An 18,509-nucleotide genomic window follows, 5' to 3' on the forward strand; every position below is an offset into this window, starting at 1 on the left:
TTATAGCAGCTTTGTTCATAATTGCCAAAACTTGAAAGCAGTAGGAAAATGGATAAATAAACTATAGTACATCCAGGCAATGGAATATTATTCCCTGCTTAAAAAAAAAAAAAAAAAAAAAAGTAATGAGCTGTCAAGGACAGGACATAGACATGGAGGAACCTTAAATCCATATTACTAGGTGAAAGAAGCCAATCTGAAAAGGCTGCAGACTATGTTTTCAACTATATGACATTCTGAAAAAGGCAAAACTATGGAGACAGTAAAAAGATCCGTGGTTGCCGGGGTTTCGGGGGTGGGGGGTGGGATGAATCGACGGAGCATGGAGGACTTTTAGGGCAATGAAAATACTTTGTATGTTACTATAATGGGCAGATACTTGTCATTATCCAGATCCATAGAATGTACAGCACCAAAAGGTAAAGGTACCTTAAGGTAAATTATGGACTTCAGGTGTAATGATGTGTCCAAATAGGTTCATCAGTTGTAAGAAATGTACCTCCGAAGGATGCTGATAATGAGGGAGACTATGCACTGTGAGGGGCAGCTATATGGGGAATCTCTGTACCTTCCTCTCAATTTTGCTGTGAACCTAAAACTGCCCACCCCAAATAAAATCGTAAAAAAGAAAAAAATTAATAAATTTTTTTTTTTTAATTGATGGAATTTGAAATAGACCCTTACTAGTTGTAGGCTATTGGAGTGGCCATAGTGATCTGAACATAGGTTAGCTGTTTTTTTTTTTTTTTCAGATGACAAATAGTAAATGAATCAGACCTGCCCCAAATTTATATTCCTACTGAAACTTCATGATCATTGATTTAATTGAACTTAACTTTTTTGACTTCTTAAAATGTTGAGTGGTGATCCATTTTTATGATATCATTGTAAACGTTTATTTCAGGTTCAGATACCTTAAATCTTTAGTTATTTAAATCAGTAGATCCTGGTAAACAGCAAATTTTATGTTTCAGGGTGCAGTGTCTGGGTCTGTACAAGCTTCAGATAGACTTATGAAAGAGCTCAGGGACATATACAGATCACAGAGTTATAAAACAGGTAAGGACCTCTGGATCTCTGCTGTTGTCCTTATGCCCTTTTAAATTGTCAGATAGTAACTTCATTTCTTATATTATAACTGGACAGAAACAGAAATGTTTATTAACTTTATTTTAGGAATGTGAAACACAAATTTAATCAAGTTACCAAAAGATGTGGGGGGTAAAATAGGATGAGTTCACTTGTTTGGATTTTTAAAATGTTTTTTATGGACACATAATTTGTTGTCTTCTTGCTGATGGGGATTAACTCATAATTTTTATCTTCTGGGAAAGGTACAAGAAATATATGCTTTGGAAAGTAAATAAGATGAGTATGTTTTATTGTATGAACAGAGAACTGTTGCCAAGTTGATTTTTATGTTTTTTTTTTTCCTTTTTTTGAAAACAACATAATCAACTTTTATTGTATTTAAAGGTATTACTTCTAAAAATTTATAGTTTGACTTAAGAGTTCTTTCTTACCCAATAAGGCTTAAATATTGTGGAACCTCTCTAATTGAAATAAAATTCCCTCATATTATTGCAGAGAGTCTAACAGTATTGAATAAGAGAAAGAGCCAAACTTTAGTTTGTTTGAAAAGGTAGCATTATGATCCATTCAGAATTTTTCAGAGTGATCAAGTCTAAATCACTAGAGCTTACTTAAAAACAAACAAGCAAAAAAACCCCCCTACTTCATAGAGAGCAAGATAAGTCAGATTTGTTTCTGAGGTTATTAGAAGTTTTGGTGTCCTAACAGTTCCTCTTATAAGAAATCTAAAAGTTTGTGTGTAGAAACATAATAAAGTTAAATATTTGAATACTGGTTTACCTTAATATGTTCAGTCGTCACTTGTTAACTGCATTATTTGTAGTAGCAAAAAATTAAATTAATAACCAGCTATATGGTGGAATTAAGTTATGGCTTATCCATAAAATAAATTACTACAGTTATTAAAAAGATTGACAATAAATTTTTATATACTAATGGAAAGATGTCCCAAAAAGTTGAAGAAAGATTATAAAACTATATGTAGAGGGATTCCATTTTAATAGAACTGTTTGCATATATGCATAGGAGAAAAGTCTTAAGTACATATAATTTTGCATACGTTTTTTTTTCCTCTTACAATTGATGGTAAAGTTTTTCAACCCCAAAAATCCTCTTCATTGATGGCTTTAGTTGTCCATCTGTTAAGGGCATAAGATACTCAGCTCCAGCACCAAAATATTTATAATACAGCTTAGTTGTTCCATGGTTTAATGGCAAAATTTGTAGCTTTTGTTGGCTATTTAGTGTATACATTTACACCAGAGCAATAGTTATAAGATCAAATGAAGAGTAACTAACATGCCCTATACCTTTACAGGGATTTATTCAGTGGAACTCATAAATGACAGTTTATATGACTGGCATGTTAAACTGCAGAAGTAAGTGCTTTTTTATGCTAACCCACTCTTTTTAATGGTAGACTATCACAGTGGAGATTTTTTCCCCCTTAATTTGATACCTATTTACTGTGGCTTTTACTTACTGTTTCTGTAGAAATAGTTCTTAGGTTGTTAAAATGAGCTGTTTCTTGGGCTTAGTAAGTAAAGTGAGAAAGAAGGAGGAGAAAAAGAAGGGCCAGCTGTGGGAAAAAGTGTTTCATGGAGTCAGTGAGACAATTAGGAACTATACAAACAAAAGTGTATAAATAACTTGATGAGATTGACTGTGACAACCAGTTTATATTTGAAATAAGAAATTTGAGTAGGGCCTGAATATATAGAACAGTTGTAGACAAATTTAGATTTTGTTAGTGATTTCACTTTTTCTGGTCTTGTCCAGGGTAAATTTCTCTCCTGAACCCCTTGTCTAATAATACAGTTTGAGGGAAGCAGACTATCTTGAGAAGATTATGTACATATGACCCTTTCCTTTAGAATAACTGCTAACTTTGCATGCCCTTAGGAGAGTAGATGTAGAATACTGTGATCTCCTTTTGGACATTTAATCCCAAGGAGTTGGAGGCTATAGTTAATTTGTTTTTCCGGGAACCATAGAGCAGCTTTAGACCTTCTCTGTTTGGAATTTACCCTAGGGGCTTTGTTTTAGCTCTTGGAATGGTTCATTTTTGAGTTTAGTGAGAAAAAAAATCTGACTTTTTGTTTGAACTGTTTTTCGTTTTGTAATTCTTAGGGTTGATCCTGATAGTCCTTTGCACAGTGATCTTCAGATCTTAAAAGAAAAAGAAGGCATAGAATATATTTTGCTTAACTTCTCTTTTAAGGTAAGAAAATTGTAAGGGGACTCCACACGCTTCTAATGGCAACGTATATTTGTACAATTGCTTTGGAAAACCATTTGGTATAACTTGGTAAAGTAGAAGATACTCATATCCTGTGGTCCAGGAATTCTCCTCCTAGATATATAACCTGCAAGAAATGAGTACTTAGATGCACCAGGAGACAAACACAAGAATGTTCAAAGCAGCATTGTTTGTAATAGCCTCAAATAAAAATAACCCAAGTGTCTGTTCCAATAGAATGGAGCACTGTGGTATTCATAAAACAGAATAGAGCTATGTGCAATAAGATAGACGAATCTTAAACACAGTGTTGAGCAAAAGAAACCAGATTCCCAAAACATGTTTTGTACAATTTCATTTGTACAGCTCAAAAATAGGTAAAACTGAATTATATTATTTAAGCATGCATTCTCACGGAGGCAGTATTCCCCCAAATGGTGTGAAAATTGGTCCTTGGAGTGAAAAAGTCTTAGATATTACAATAGTCTGTAGCCCTTCAAAGGGCCACAATACATAAATAGATACACAGTATGTCTGTGGTGTGAAAAATTTTGTCGGGGAGCAGGACGGGGAGGAGTTAGGAAAAAATTATTCTAAGAAGGCTTCTTAGTGGAACAAAAATGAGAAATACTTATGGATTCATACTTGGGCAATAAAACTATCAAGAGAAACAAAGATGTGATTACCATACAGTTTAGCATAGCAAGTACATCTAGGTAAGCGGGGAGGGAGTTGTGAGCTGAAAGGGACACCTGGGGGCTTCTTGTTTATTGACTATAGTCTGTTTCTTGACCAGGGTGGTAGTTGCATGGATACTATTTCATGCTAGTGTGTAATGGTGTACCTTTATATTTTATGCACTTTTCTAAATTTATGTGTTATATTTAAGTGTTTTTAAAAGATGCTAAAAAATAAAGGTTAAAGCAATGGAATCTAGATTAAATGTAGTGGTTTTAAATCTTTGTTTAAAAAAACTAGGAAGTGTTTCTAAGGGGTTATATTTTAATTATTTGGAGCTTCTTTTTGACCTGTTCTTTGAAATTGAGAAAAAATTGTGTAACAGTTGTCTTGCAGATAAACTTTTTTTTTTTTTTTTCCCATTTCAGTTAGGTGGACTTCAATGCATTAGGTGCTATAGAAGGCTTGAGGATGTGGGGCATCTAAACAATCCCTGTTCTTCAAGAGCCTGTAGTCCTTCTGGGGAGAAATCTGTGATGAAAACTATAGGGCTTTGGAGATCATGATGAAGAGTCTGGGGGCTTACCTTAATGCGGTAAAAAGCCAGCAGACGTTTTTAGGCAGGGGCATGATTGATCTGTTAGGCTTTTTATTTTATTTTTAAAAAAGAATTAGTATGCCTTCAGCATCAGAGTAGAGTTTAGATAGGATAGAGTAGATTTCTGGGAGACTAGCTGGGGACTTTGATTTTAATCTGGGCAAAGAGCAATGAAGGTTGGTAGTGGTAGGAATAGGTGAGAGTAGATGGATATGAGATGTTTTGAAGGAAGAAAACAAAAGGCATGAAAGGATACTTTTATACTTGCAAAAAGGAGTAATTTTCTGAAAGCTGCTTACTTAGCTTTTGTGTGTGTATATTCTTGTTTGGGCTTATATCCTCATTTATGATTGAACTTTCTTCAAATAGCCCAAATGTCAAATGTCATTGTTTTCCCACAGCTTTGTTATTGTAGAAATTATTGTGGCTATCAACTGGGTTGTCTTCCTAGAGAGTGAATCTGGTTTATATTTACTGAAATTGCTAGTGACTGTATTTTTACTGATTCATATGGTGAAACAAACCCCTGGGAACGTATCTTTTTTGTTTTTTTAATTTTTAATTAATTAATTAATTTATTTATTTATTTATTTATGGCTGTGTTGGGTCTTCGTTTCTGTGCGAGGGCTTCCTCTAGTTGCGGCAAGTGGGGGCCACTCTTCATCGCGGTGCGCGGGCCTCTATCGCGGCCTTTCTTGTTGCAGAGTGCAGGCTCAGTAATTGTGGCTCACGGGCCTAGCCGCTCTGCGGCATGTGGGATCTTCCCAGACCAGGGCTTGAACCCGTGTCCCCTGCATTGGCAGGCAGATTCTCAACCACTGCGCCACTAGGGAAGCCCGGAACGTATCTTTTTAAAAAATACATGAAAAATATTTTTAACCTGAAATCTAAGCAGTCATATTAAATCGTATTCCCATAGGCCCAACACCAAGCTTAAGAAGTAGAACCTTATCAGTATCTTTGAAGACTGATGTGGGCCCCTCCCCTCTCACTTCCTCTTTCAGAGATATCTTTTTAGGGAATCTGAAATCTTGACCAGGAAACTGAAGGACTTGTGACTGCAGATAGTGTTTTCATTATATTTTCCTGCTCTAGATAGAACTTCAGGGAGGGGACGATCTGGGAGGTAAATGGCTGAAATTCTGTTGGATTTGTGTTTCTGAACCATGGTTCCTGATACCAGAAAGAAGGGCCTTTGCTAGGGTTGAAGTATTTCTTAAGAGGCCTGGGAAGAATGTGATTGCCTTGAGCTAACTGACCTTACTAAGAGGACCTTAAACTCAATTACCAAGTTATTAGTATCAGGATTCATAGACTTCGGAGGATTAGCAGGTATGACTCAGAAAGAAGGATTCACAGAAGGAGCATGAACAGTATTTAGGGCCTTGGATGGCCATGGTGACAACTTGAGGGTCATGAAGAATAAGAAAATGAAACTTGAGATGTAACATGACACAAGGATGGGGAAGGGGAAAGGGGTAGGAGGGAATGGGACCTATTAGATTTGTCAGCAACTTGGTAAGGAAGTGGTGGTCTGGCTTCTCAGGCCACATCTGAACTACTGAGTTGACTTTTGAGGTAGTACTTTAAGAAGGGTTTATTTAGACAAATCTGGGTTTATTTAGAGAATAGTAGCAAGGATTAGAAAGATTCCGTACCATGTCCTAAGATAGCAGGTGAAATTATAGATTTGGAGAGGAGAACATGGGGGTTCCTGATAGCTTGTCTTCAACTATTTGAAGGGCTATGTATGTATACACATTAGTTTGATTAGTTTTTGATGAACACAAGGCATGACAATAGAATTAGTAAGTCAAACTGTAAAGAGACAATTTTCAACTCAATATAAGGAGGTGATTTATAACTATTTAGAGCCATCCGATGATGGCTCTAGTCTTTTAAAAATAGAATGTTCCTCATGGCTGAGAATAGCTTGGAAGCCCAAGGTGTTGATTTGGAAATTGGATAACTTTATGACATCCTTGTAAACCCTGAGGTTCTTAGTTTCTGAGTTAGTATACCACAATAGCTTGCGTATCTTTTTTTTTTTTCTTTTTTTGGCCACACCCACACGGCTTGTGGGATCTTAGTTCCTTGCAGGATCTTAGTTCCCTAACCAGGGACTGAACCCGGACCCTTGGCAGTGAAAGCGTGGAGTCCTAACCACTGGACCACCAGGGAATTCCCTCTTGCATATCTATTTAAACAGAAACCTTCCTCCACCCCGCCCACCAATGCCTGTAAACAACCCCCCTTCCCCGCCCCCCCCGCCCCCACCAACCCCACACCTTTTTATTTCTGTAAAATCTTGATTACTGAGTTCCAAGGTACAGAGTTTATGGAATAGAATCCCTGTGTTTTGATGTAGAATAGTTAATCTGAAGGATTACTTAAAATGAAGGGAGTTCTCACTGTCACATAATCAATTAAAAGAGGTTTTGGGGCTTCCCTGGTGGCGCAGTGGTTAAGAATCTGCCTGCCAATGCAGGGGACACGGGTTCGAGCCCTGGTCTGGGAAGATCCCACATGCCGTGGAGCAACGAAGCCTGTGCGCCATAACTACTGAGCCTGTGCTCTAGAGCCCGCGAGCCACAACTACTGAAGCCCGTGTGCCTAGAGCCCATGCTCCGCAACAAGAGAAGCCAACGCAATGAGAAGCCCGCGCACCGCAACCAAGAGTAGCCCCCGCTCACCACAACTAGGGAAAGCCTGCATGCAGCAACGAAGACCCAATGTAGCCAAAAATAAATAAAATAAATAAATTTATATATATAAAAACAAGGTTTTGTAGTCACTCATTTGGGATCACATATTTAAAGATCTGAAATACAGGAAATTAAATGAAGTGGTACTTTACCAAGCTTTGCATCTATGCCTTTCTTTATCTGTTAAATTGTAGATAAAAGGTAAGCTACTTATTTGGAAATGGATTGTAATAACTGTCATTAAGCTGGTTTCTTGTGTGGGTAGATTTCTTCTTTTTTGCCTTGCAGTAGATAGCTGAGATTATCTGTTTTAGCCGTCAGAAGTGTGCTTTTTATCCCCCTCTCCTATTAGGATTGAATTTACATAGTTTACATGTTCCTCAGAATCTTACTTGAGGATGGGTAGTAAGGTACTGGAATTATGGTGGTTATTTTTCCAGTTAAAACTGTAGTTTTGTGTTCCTTAGAAATAACTGGATGAAACAAATGTTTGTTTAGCTCTTTTACCTGCAGATTGATTTTTTAAGAGGCGTTAGTTTCCTAATTCTCATTTTTTTGAACCCAGAAATCAGAAGTAGTTTCTCTTAGACTTCCTGACATGTCTTCATGGAGGCAGTATGCTGTTGCTCTACTCCTCTGTGGTAGGAAAGTGAGGGGTAGCCTTCTTGGCCTCCTGGCCCCTAGAGACTGACCTCTAACACTCTTGGCCACTTCAGCTACCATCTTTACTTCAGTTCATTGAGAGAAAAAGTTTTATTCTTTTGGAAACCTCAGTTTCCAGGACTGAAAATTTGAAACAGAGAATTGCGCAGCCAGAGAGTTAGCTGAGGTTCTATTCTCTCATCTTGCCTTTATATATTTTTATCAGATCTGATGATCGTTGTCAGATTAATTGGAGCAGTTATCTATTTGCATTTAATGTTGGTATTGCTATTCGGGTTTAAATCTGTCTCATTTACTTGTCCTTGCTCCATGTTTTTTTTTCCCACTTTCTTTTGGATTTTTTTTTTTTTATTACTCCAGTTTCCCACTTCTGTTAGCTTGGTGCTTATCATCCTTTACTCTAATTTACTACCTTACAATTATAATACATATCCTTAGCTTGTCAAAGTATAATATAAATTTGTTAATTTGTGTTTTTCCTTTTCCTTGTCAAGGCAAAGACCATAGAACATGTACACCCTGCCAAATACGTGCTGTTGTTGTCATGCATTTTAGTTCTATATTTATCTAAAACCTTATACATTATTGTTACATAATTCATCAGTATTCATTTGGATCTTTGTACATATTAGCTCTTTTCATGGTCTTTATTCTCCAGGTTTCCGTCTAGGATCTTCTTTCTCTTGCCTGAAGAATATCCTTTTTTGTTTCCTTCAGTGTGGGTCTGCTTATAGGAAAATATCTTTATTTGGACCTCACTTTTGGAAAGTATTTTTATTGTGTATAGATTTTTAAGATGGAGATTCCTTTCTTTCAGCACCTCAAAGATATCATTCCCCTATTATAACTTCCATTGTTTCTCTTGAAGTATTTATAGTGTGTAAATCTCATGAAGCCTTTAATCAGTTCTGGAGAATTTTCAGACATTATCAGGCATTATCTGTTCAGATATGGCGTTTGTCCCATTCTAGGACTCTACGTATATGATTAGCCTTTTCAATACATTTCCCTATGTCTTGTTTATTATCTGCATTTTCCACATTTTTCTCTCTCTTAGCTTCATTTGGGATGTTTTCTGACCTATTTTTCTAGCATACTGAATTTCTCTTCCAAGTCTCCGTGGTGGTAAACTCATCCATTAAGTTATTAACTTCAGTATCTGTATTTCTAAGCTTCAGAATTCCTATATAGTTCATTTTTATAATTTTAATTTTCTGCCAGGGTTTTCAATCTTGCCTTTTCTTGCGCATACTCAGCATAGTTATTTTAAAATCTGTGTCTGATAACTCTCTTATTTTGACCCCTTGTAGTTTTGTCTGTACTTTGCTTCTTGTTTTCTGATCAGGTCATCTTTAAGTCTTTTTTTTTTAAAACATCTTTATTGAAGTATAGTTGCTTTACAATGTTGTGTTAGTTTCTGCTGTATAACAAAGTGAATCAATTATATGTATACATATATACCCATATCCCCTCCCTCTTGTGTCTCCCTCCCACCCTCCATATCCCACCCGTCTAGGTGGTCACAAAGCACCAAGCTGATCTCCCTGTGCTATGCAGCTGCTTCCCACTAGCTAGCTGTTTTACATTTGGTAGTGTATATATGTCAGTGCTACTCTCTCACTTCGTCCCAGCTTACCCTTCCCCCTCCCCGTGTCCTCAAGTCCATTCTCTACGTCTGCGTCTTTATTCCTATCCTGCCCCTAGGTTCTTCAGAACCTTTTTGTTTGTTTGTTTTAAGATTCCGTATGTATGTGTTAGCATATGGTATTTGTTTTTCTCTTTCTGACTGACTTCACTCTGTATGACAGACTCTAGGTCCATCCACCTCACTACAAATAACTCAATTTCGTTTCTCTTTATGGCTGAGTAATATTCCATTGTATATATGTGCTGCATCTTCTTTATCCATTCATCTATCGATGGACACTTAGGTTGCTTCCAAGTCCTGGCTATTGTAAATAGTGCTGCAGTGAACATTATGGTACACGACTCTTTTTTGTTTTGTTTTAGTTTTTTGTTTTTTTAATAAATAAATAAATTAATTTATTTATTTATGGCTGTGTTGGGTCTTTATTGCCGTGTGCGGGCTTTCTCTGATTGCTGCAAGCGGGGGCTACTCTTCATTGCGGTATGCGGGCTTCTCATTGTGGTGGCTTCTCTTGTTGCGGAGCATGGACTCTAGGCACGTGGGCTTCATTAGTTGTGGCGCGCAGGCTCAGTAGTTTTGGCTCATGGGCTCTAGAGCACAGGCTCAGTAGTTGGGGCACACAGGCTTAGTTGCTCCGTGGCATGTGGGATCTTCCCAGACCAGGGCTCGAACCCGTGTCCACTGCATTGGCAGGTGAATTCTTAACAATTGTGCTACCAGGGAAGCCCAACATGACTCTTTCTGAATTATGGTTTTCTCAAGGTGTATGCCCAGTAGTGGGATTGCTGGGTCGTATGGTAGTTCTAGTTTTAGTTTTTTAAGGAACCTCCATACTGTTCTCCATAGTGGCTGTTTCAATTTACATACCCACCAACAGTGGAAGAGGGTTCCCGTTTCTCCACACCCTCTCCAGCATTTACTGTTGTAGATTTTTTGATGATAGCCATTCTGACCGGTGTGAGATGATACCTCATTGTAGTTTTGATTTGCATTTCGCTAATGATTAGTGATGTTGAGCATCCTTTCATGTGTTTATTGGCAATCTGTATATGTTCTTTGGAGAAATGTCTATTTAGGTCTTCTGCCCATTTTTGGATTGGGTTGTTTGTTTTTTTGATACTGAGCTGCATGAGCTGCTTGTATATTTTGGAGATTAATCCTTTGTCCACTGCTTCGTTTACAAATATCTTCTCCCATTCTGAGGGTTGTCTTTTTGATGGTTTCCTTTGCTGTGTGAAAGCTTTTAAGTTTCATTAGGTCCCATTTGTTTATTTTTGCTTTTACTCCCATTTCTCTAGGAGGTGGGTCAAAAAGGATCTTGCTGTGATGTATATCATAGAGTGTTTTGCCTATGTTTTCCTCTAAGAGTTTTATAGTGTCTGGCCTTACATTTAGGTCTTTAATCCATTTTGAGTTTATTTTTGTGTATGGTGTTAGGGAGTGTTCTAATTTCATTCTTTTACATGTAGCTGTCCAGTTTTCCCAGCACCACTTATTGAAGAGGCTGTCTTTTCTCCACTGTATATTCTTGCCTCCTTTATCAAAAATAAGGTGACCATATGTGTCTGGGTTTATCTCTGGGCTTTCTATCCTGTTCCATTGATGTATATTTCTGTTTTTGTGCCAGTACCGTACTGTCTTGATTACTGTAGCTTTGTAGTATAGTCTGAAGTCAGGGAGCCTGATTCCTCCAGCTCCGTTTTTCTTTCTCAAGATTGCTTTGGCTATTCAGGGTCTTTTGTGTTTCCATACAAATTGTGAAATTTTTTGTTCTAGTTCTGTGAAAAATGCCAGTGGTAGTTTGATAGGGATTGCATTGAATCTGTAGATTGCTTTGGGTAGTATAGTCATTTTCACAATATTGATTCTTCCAATCCAAAAACATGGTCTATCTCTCCATCTGTTTGTATCGTCTTTAATTTCTTTCATCAGTGTCTTTTAGTTCTCTGCATACAGGTCTTTTGTCTCCTTAGGTAGTTTTATCTCTAGGTATTTTATTCTTTTTGTTGCAATGGTAAATGGGAGTGTTTCCTTAATTTCTCTTTTAGATTTTTCATCGTCATTGTATAGGAATGCAAGAGATTTCTGTGCATTACTTTTGTATCCTGCTACTTTACCAAATTCATTGATTAGCTCTAGTAGTTTTCTGGTAGCATCTTTAGGATTCTCTATGTATAGTATCATGTCATCTGCACAGTATCCTGTCATCTGCAAACAGTGACAGTTTTACTTCTTCTTTTCCCATGTGGATTCCTTTTATTTCTTTTTCTTCTCTGACTGCTGTGGCTAAAACTTCCAAAACTATGTTGAATAACAGTGGTGAGAGTGGGTAACCTTGTCTTGTTCCTGATCTTAGAGGAAATGGTTTCAGTTTTTCGCCATTGAGAACGATGTTGGCTGTGGGTTTGTCATATATGGCCTATATTATGTTGAGGCAGGTTCCCTCTATGCCCGCTTTCTGGAGAGTTTTTATCATACATGGGTGTTGAATTTTTTCGAAAGCTTTTTCTACATCTATTGAGATGATCATATGGTTTTTATTCTTCAGTTTGTTAATATGGTGTATCACGTTGATTGATTTGGGTATACTGAAGAATCCTTGCATTCCTGGGATAAACCACACTTTATCCTGGCGTGTGATCCTTCTAATGTGCTGTTGGAGTCTGTTTGCTAGTATTTTGTTGAAGGTTTTTGCATCTGTGTTCATCAGGATATTGGCCTGTAGCTTTCTTTTTTGTGACATCTTTGTCTGGTTTTGGTGTCAGGGTGATGGTGGCCTAATAGAATGAGTTTGGAAGTGTTCATCCCTCTGCTGTATTTTTGAAGAGCTTGAGAAGGCTAGGTGTTAGCTCTTCTCTAAGTGTTTGATAGAATTCACCTGTGAAGCCATCGGGTCCTGGGCTGTTGTTTGTTGGAAGATTTTTAATCACAGTTTCAATTTCACTGCTCATGATTGGTCTGTTTATATTTTCTATTTCTTCCTGGTTCAGTCTCAGAAAGATTTGCTTTTCTAAGAATTTTTCCATTTCTTCCAGGTTGTCCATTTTATTGGCACACAGTTGCTTGTAGTAATCTCTCATGATCTTTTGTATTTCTGAAGTGTCAGTTGTTACTTCTCCTTTTTCATTTCTAATTCTGCTGATTTGAGTCTTCTCCCTTTTTTTCTTGATGAGTCTGGCTAATGGTTTATCAGTTTCGTTTATCTTCTCAAAGAACCAGCTTTTAGTTTTATTGATCTTTGCTATTGTTTCCTTTATTTATTTTTCATTTATTTCTGATCTGTATGATTTCTTTTTGCTAACTTTGTGTTTTTTTTGGTTCTTCTTTCTCTAATTGCTTTTTTTTTTTAGTAAAAGGCGAAAGATTTATTCTATCTGAAGAGAAACCAGAGTATTCTAATTGCTTTAGTGTAAGGTTAGCTTGTTTATTTGAGTTGTTTCTTGAGGTAGGATTGTATTGCTATAAACTTCCCTCTTAGTTGCTTTTGCTGCATCCCGTAGATTTTGGGTCATCGTGTTTTCATTGTCATTTGTCTCTAGGTATTTTTTGAGTTCCTCTTTGATTTCTTCAGTGATCTCTTGGTTATTTAGTAACGTATTGTTTAGCCTCCATGTGTTTGTGTTTTTTACAGTTGTTTTTCCTCTAATTAATATCTCATTTCATAGTGTTGTGGTTGCAAAAGATACTTGATACGATTTCAGTTTTCTGAAATTTACCAAGGCTTGATTTGTGACCCAAGATATTACCTCTGGTGGAGAATGTTCCATGAGCGCTTGAGAAGAAAGTGTAGTCTGTTGTTTTTGGATGGAATGTCCTATAAATATCAGTTAAGTCCAGCTTGTTTAATGTGTCATTTTAAGCTTGTGTTTCCTTATTTATTTTCATTTTGGATGATCTGTTCACTGGTGAAAGTGGGGTTTAAAGTTCCCTACTATTACTGTGTTACTCTCAATTTCCCCTTTTATGGCTCTTAGCATTTGCCTTATGTGTTGAGGTGTTCCTCTGTTGGGTGCATAAATATTTACAATTGTTATATCTTCTTCTTGGATTGATCCCTTGATCATTATGTAGTATCCTTCTTTGTCTCTTGTAATAGTCTTTATTTTAAAGTCTATTTTGTCTGATATGAGAATTGCTAGTTCAGCTTTCTTTTGATTTCTATTTGCATGGAATATATTTGTTCTTCCCCTCACTTTCAGTCTGTTTGTGTCCCTAGGTCTGAAGTGGGTCTCTTGTAGATAGCATATGTATGGGTCTTATTTTTGTATCCATTCAGCCAGTCCATGTCTTTTGGTTGGAGCATTTAATCCACTGACATTTAAGGTAATTATTGATATGTATGTTCCTATTACCATTTTCTTAATTGTTTTGGGTTTGTTCATGTAGGTCTTTTCCTTCTCTTGTGTTTCCTGCCTAGAGAAGTTCCTTTAGCATTTGTTGTAAAGCTGGTTTGGTGGTGCTGAATTCTCTTAGCTTTTGCTTGTCTGTAAAGGTTTTAGTTTCTCCGTCGAATCTGAATGAGATCCTTGCTGGGTAGAGATACTTGCTGGGTAGAGTAATCTTGTTTGTAGGTTTTTCCTTCATCGCTTTAAATATGTGCTGCCACTCCTTTCTGGCTTGCAGAGTTTCTGCTGAAAGATCAGCTGTTAACCTTATGGGGATTCCCTTGTATGTTATTTGTTGCTTTTCCCTTGCTGCTTTTAATATTTGTTCTTTGTATTTAATTTTTGATAGTTTGATTAATATGTGTCTTTGTGTATTTCTCCTTGGATTTATCCTGTATGGGACTCTGCGCTTCCTGGATTTGATTGACTATTTCCTTGTTGGGGAAGTTTTCAACTATAATCTCTTCACATATTTTCTCAGACCCTTTCTTCTTCTCTTCTTCTTCTGGGACCCCTATAATTCGAATGTTGTTGCATTTAATGTTGTCCCAGAGGTCTCTGAAACTGTCCTCAATTCTTTTCATTCTTTTTTCTTTATTCTTCTCTGCAGTAGTTATTTCCACTGTTTTATCTTCCATGTCACGTATCCGTTCTTCTGCCTCAGTTATTCTGCTATTGATTCCTTCTAGAGAGTTTTTAATTTTATTTATTGTGTTGTCCATCATTGTTTGTTTGCTGTGTAGTTTTCTAGGTCCTTGTTAAACGTTTCTTGTATTTTCTCCATTCAATTTCCAAGATTTTGGATCATGTTTACTCTCATTACTCTGAATTTTTTTTCAGGTAGACTGCCAATTTCCTCTTCATTTGTTTGGTCTGGTGGTTTTTACCTTGCTCCTCCATCTGCTGTATATTCCTCTGTCCTCTCACTTTGTTTAACTTACTGTGTTTGGGGTCTCCTTTTCACAGGCTGCAGCTTCTTAGTTCCTGTTGTTTTTGGTGTCTGCCCCCAGTTGGTGAGGTTGGTTCAGTGGGTTGTGTTAGGCTTCCTGATGGAGGGGACTAGTGCCTGTGTTCTGGTAGGTGGGGCTGGATCTTGTCTCTCTGGTGGGCAGGGCCGTGTGTGGTGGTGTGTTTTGGGGTGTATGTGAACTTAGTATGATTTTAGGCAGCCTCTCTGCTAATGGGTGAGGTTGTGTTCCTGTCTTACTCGTTGTTTGGCATGGGGTGTCCAGCACTGGAGCTTTGCTGGCCATTGGGTGGAGCTGGGTCTTAACGTTGAGGAGGAGATCTCTGGGAGAGCTCTCGCCAATTGATATTATGGGGGGTCAGGAGGTCTCTGGTGGTCCAGTGTCCTGAACTTGGCTCTCCCACCTCAGAGGCTCAGGGCTGACACCTGGCCGGAGACCAAGACCCTGTCAGCCACATGGCTCTGAAGAAAAGGGAGAAAAAAAGAAAGAAAATAAAAATAAAAATTAAAAAAATAAAAAACAAAAAATTATTAACATAAAAAATAATAATAAAAAAGAAGAGAGCAACCAAACCAATAAACAAATCCACCTATGATAACAAGAGCTAAAAACTAAACTAAGATAAACATAAATATGAGAAACAAATCAGTCGCAGACAGAAAACCCTGAGTCTACAGTTGCTTCTAAAGTCCACTGCCTCAATTTTGGGATGATTTGTTGTCTATTCAGGTATCCCACAGATGCAGGGTACATCAACTTGATTGTGGGGATTTAATCCGCTGCTCCTGAGGCTGCATGGAGAAATTTCCCTTTCTCTTTGTTCCCACAACTCCTGCTGTTCAGCTTTGGTTTTGGCCCCCCTTGTGCGTGTAGGTCACCTTCAGGCATCTTTTGGGAAGTCTGAGGTCTTCTGCTAGTGTTCAGTACGTGTTCTGTAGAAGTTGTTCCACTTGTAGAAGTATTTTTGATGTATTTGTGGGGAGAAAGGTGATCTCCATGTCTTAGTCTCTGCCATGTTGAAGGTCCCCTATTCTGAACTGTGCCCTGAAGAGCAAGCATATCTTCTACACCTGGTTATCAGAGGCCTTGCCATTCCATTGTAGGCATTGAAAAAATGGCTTTCCCTGGAGACTTGACATAAGCTAGACAGACCCCTGGTTCGGGTGTACCACAGACACATGGGCACCCAGGTTACTGAGGCCACAAGCACTGCCCAGGGCACTGACAAGCTGCAGGGCCACATTTAGCACAGGGAAAGAACCTGGAGAAGCTGCCCTTTGTTTTTGTTTGTTTGTTTTGTTTTTTTTTTTACACACACACACACACACACACTGTATTTTATTTTTACAAGAGATAAATAGACTGACACCAAGTATTGTACATGGTTGACCACAACAAAAGCAACAATGATTGCAATTACCAAACATGAAACACACTCATACTATGTCATAATATACATACAAAGCAATTTTCACTGCAAAGTAAAGGAGCTGTTACAGTGGAGGATTCCTGGACTGAATGTCAATATTATGAGAAGCTGCCCTTTGCATGCAAGCAACTCACGTGGAGCCTCAAGTGCAAGAAGACCAGGCCTCACATGGCCGTCTTTAAGTCTTTCATGACTGGTTATTTTTGGTGATAGATATTATATATGAAAAATTAGAGAGGTAATTTGAAGCCTTGGATGCTGTTCCTCTATAGAGAAGATGTACCTTTGCCCCTGTCAGGTGCTTGGGCAGTAGCAATCCAGGATCACTGAATCCAGAAAGGCATTGAGATGATGTAAAGGTTGGCTTCATTCCTTCAGGGCAGTTTGTGGTTTGTCCTTCAGGGTCCCAACCTAAAGTGTTGGAGACTAGTAAAGACTTCCCTTGGTGGACCCTGAAATCCAATTTTTATCTTCTTAGCCCTAGCTTCTTTAACCTCTTATCTTCATCTCCTGTAATTGAAAGAAAACGCAAAGGGAAAAAAAAGGCCCCACTCTCTGGGGTTCCCTTTCTCTTCCTGATCTTAGCTCTGTAATTGTACATTTTTGTCTACCTTTTCTAATTCTTAGCCAGAGGATTGATCCAAATTACCTAGTCTATCATTATTGGGATGGTTCCTTTATATAGTTCTATTGGACATGGAACACCTTTGTGTATTTCTTTTTTATTTGAATTTTATTTATTTTTTTATACAGCAGGTTCTTATTAGTCATCCATTTTATACACATCAGTGTATACATGTCAATCCCAATCTCCCAATTCATCCCACCACCCCCACCCCCCCCCCCGCCACATTCCCCCCTTGATGTCCATATGTTTGTTCTCTACATCTGTGTCTCAATTTCTGCCCTGCAAACTGGTTCATCTGTACCATTTTTCTAGGTTCCACAGATATGCGTTAATATGCGATATTTGTTTTTCTCTTTCTGACTTACTTCACTCTGTATGACAGTCTCTAGATTCATCCACGTCCCTACAAATGACCCAGTTTTGTTCCTTTTTATGGCTGAGTAATATTCCATTGTATATGTGTACCACATCTTCTTTATCCATTCATCTGTCGATGGGCATTTAGGTTGCTTCCATGACCTGGCTATTGTGATTAGTGCTGCAGTGAACACTGGGGTGCATGTGTCTTTTTGAATTATGGTTTTCTCAGGGCATATGCCCAGTAGTGGGGTTGCTGGGTCATATGGTAAGTCTATTTTTAGGTTTTTAAGGAACCTCCATACTGTTCTCCATAGTGGCTGTATCAATTTACATTCCCACCAACAGTGCAAGAAGATTCCCCTTTCTCCACACCCTCTCCAGCATTTGTTGGTTGTAGATTTTCTGATGATGTCCATTCGAACTGGTGTGAGATGATACCTCATTGTAGTTTTGATTTGCATTTCTCTAATAATTAGTGATGTTGAGCAGGTTTTCATGTGCCTCTTGGCCATCTGTATGTCTTCTTTTGAGAAACGTCTATTTATGTCTACTGCCCATTTTTGCATTGGGTTGTTTGTTTTTCTAATATTGAGCTGCATAAGCTGTTTATATATTTCGGAGATTAATCCTTGGTCTGTTGATTCGTTTGCAAATATTTTCTCCCATTCTGAGGGTTGTCTTTCCGTCTTGTTTCTGTTTCCCTTTGCTGTGCAAAAGCTTTTAAGTTTAATTAGGTCCCATTTGTTTATTTTTGTTTTTATTTCCATTACGCTAACAGGTGGATCAAAAAAGATCTTACTGTGATTTATGTCAAAGGGTGTTCTTCCTATGTTTTCCTCTTAAGAGTTTTATAGTGTCCAGTCTTACATTTAGGCCTTGAATCCATTTTGAGTTTATTTTTGTGTATGTTGTTAGGGAGTGTTCTAGTTTCATTCTTTGACATGTAGCTGTCCAGTTTTCCCAGCACCACTTATTGAAGAGACTGTGTTTTCTCCCTTGTATATCTTTGCCTCCTTTGTCATAGATTAGTTGACCATAGGTGCGTGAGTTTATCTCTGGGCTTTCTATCCTGTTCCATTGATCTATATTTCTGTTTTTGTGCCAGTACCATATTGT

At 37.8% G+C, this 18,509-nt stretch overlaps 1 protein-coding gene across 2 annotated transcripts in view; it reads left to right on the forward strand.

The window, feature by feature from the left end:
• The window catches only part of UBE2Q2 (ubiquitin conjugating enzyme E2 Q2), a 67,881-nt gene that overhangs the window by 27,769 nt on the left and 21,603 nt on the right, over nucleotides 1-18,509 (forward strand). For both annotated transcript variants that reach the window (XM_059912680.1, XM_059912679.1), the window contains 3 exons: nucleotides 975-1,059; nucleotides 2,411-2,471; nucleotides 3,223-3,313. In XM_059912680.1, the coding sequence (XP_059768663.1) occupies nucleotides 975-1,059; nucleotides 2,411-2,471; nucleotides 3,223-3,313 (237 nt within the window). The remainder of the gene's footprint in view (nucleotides 1-974; nucleotides 1,060-2,410; nucleotides 2,472-3,222; nucleotides 3,314-18,509) is intronic.

Source organism: Balaenoptera ricei, chromosome 2, assembly GCF_028023285.1.
Source record: "Balaenoptera ricei isolate mBalRic1 chromosome 2, mBalRic1.hap2, whole genome shotgun sequence".
NCBI lineage: Eukaryota > Metazoa > Chordata > Mammalia > Artiodactyla > Balaenopteridae > Balaenoptera > Balaenoptera ricei.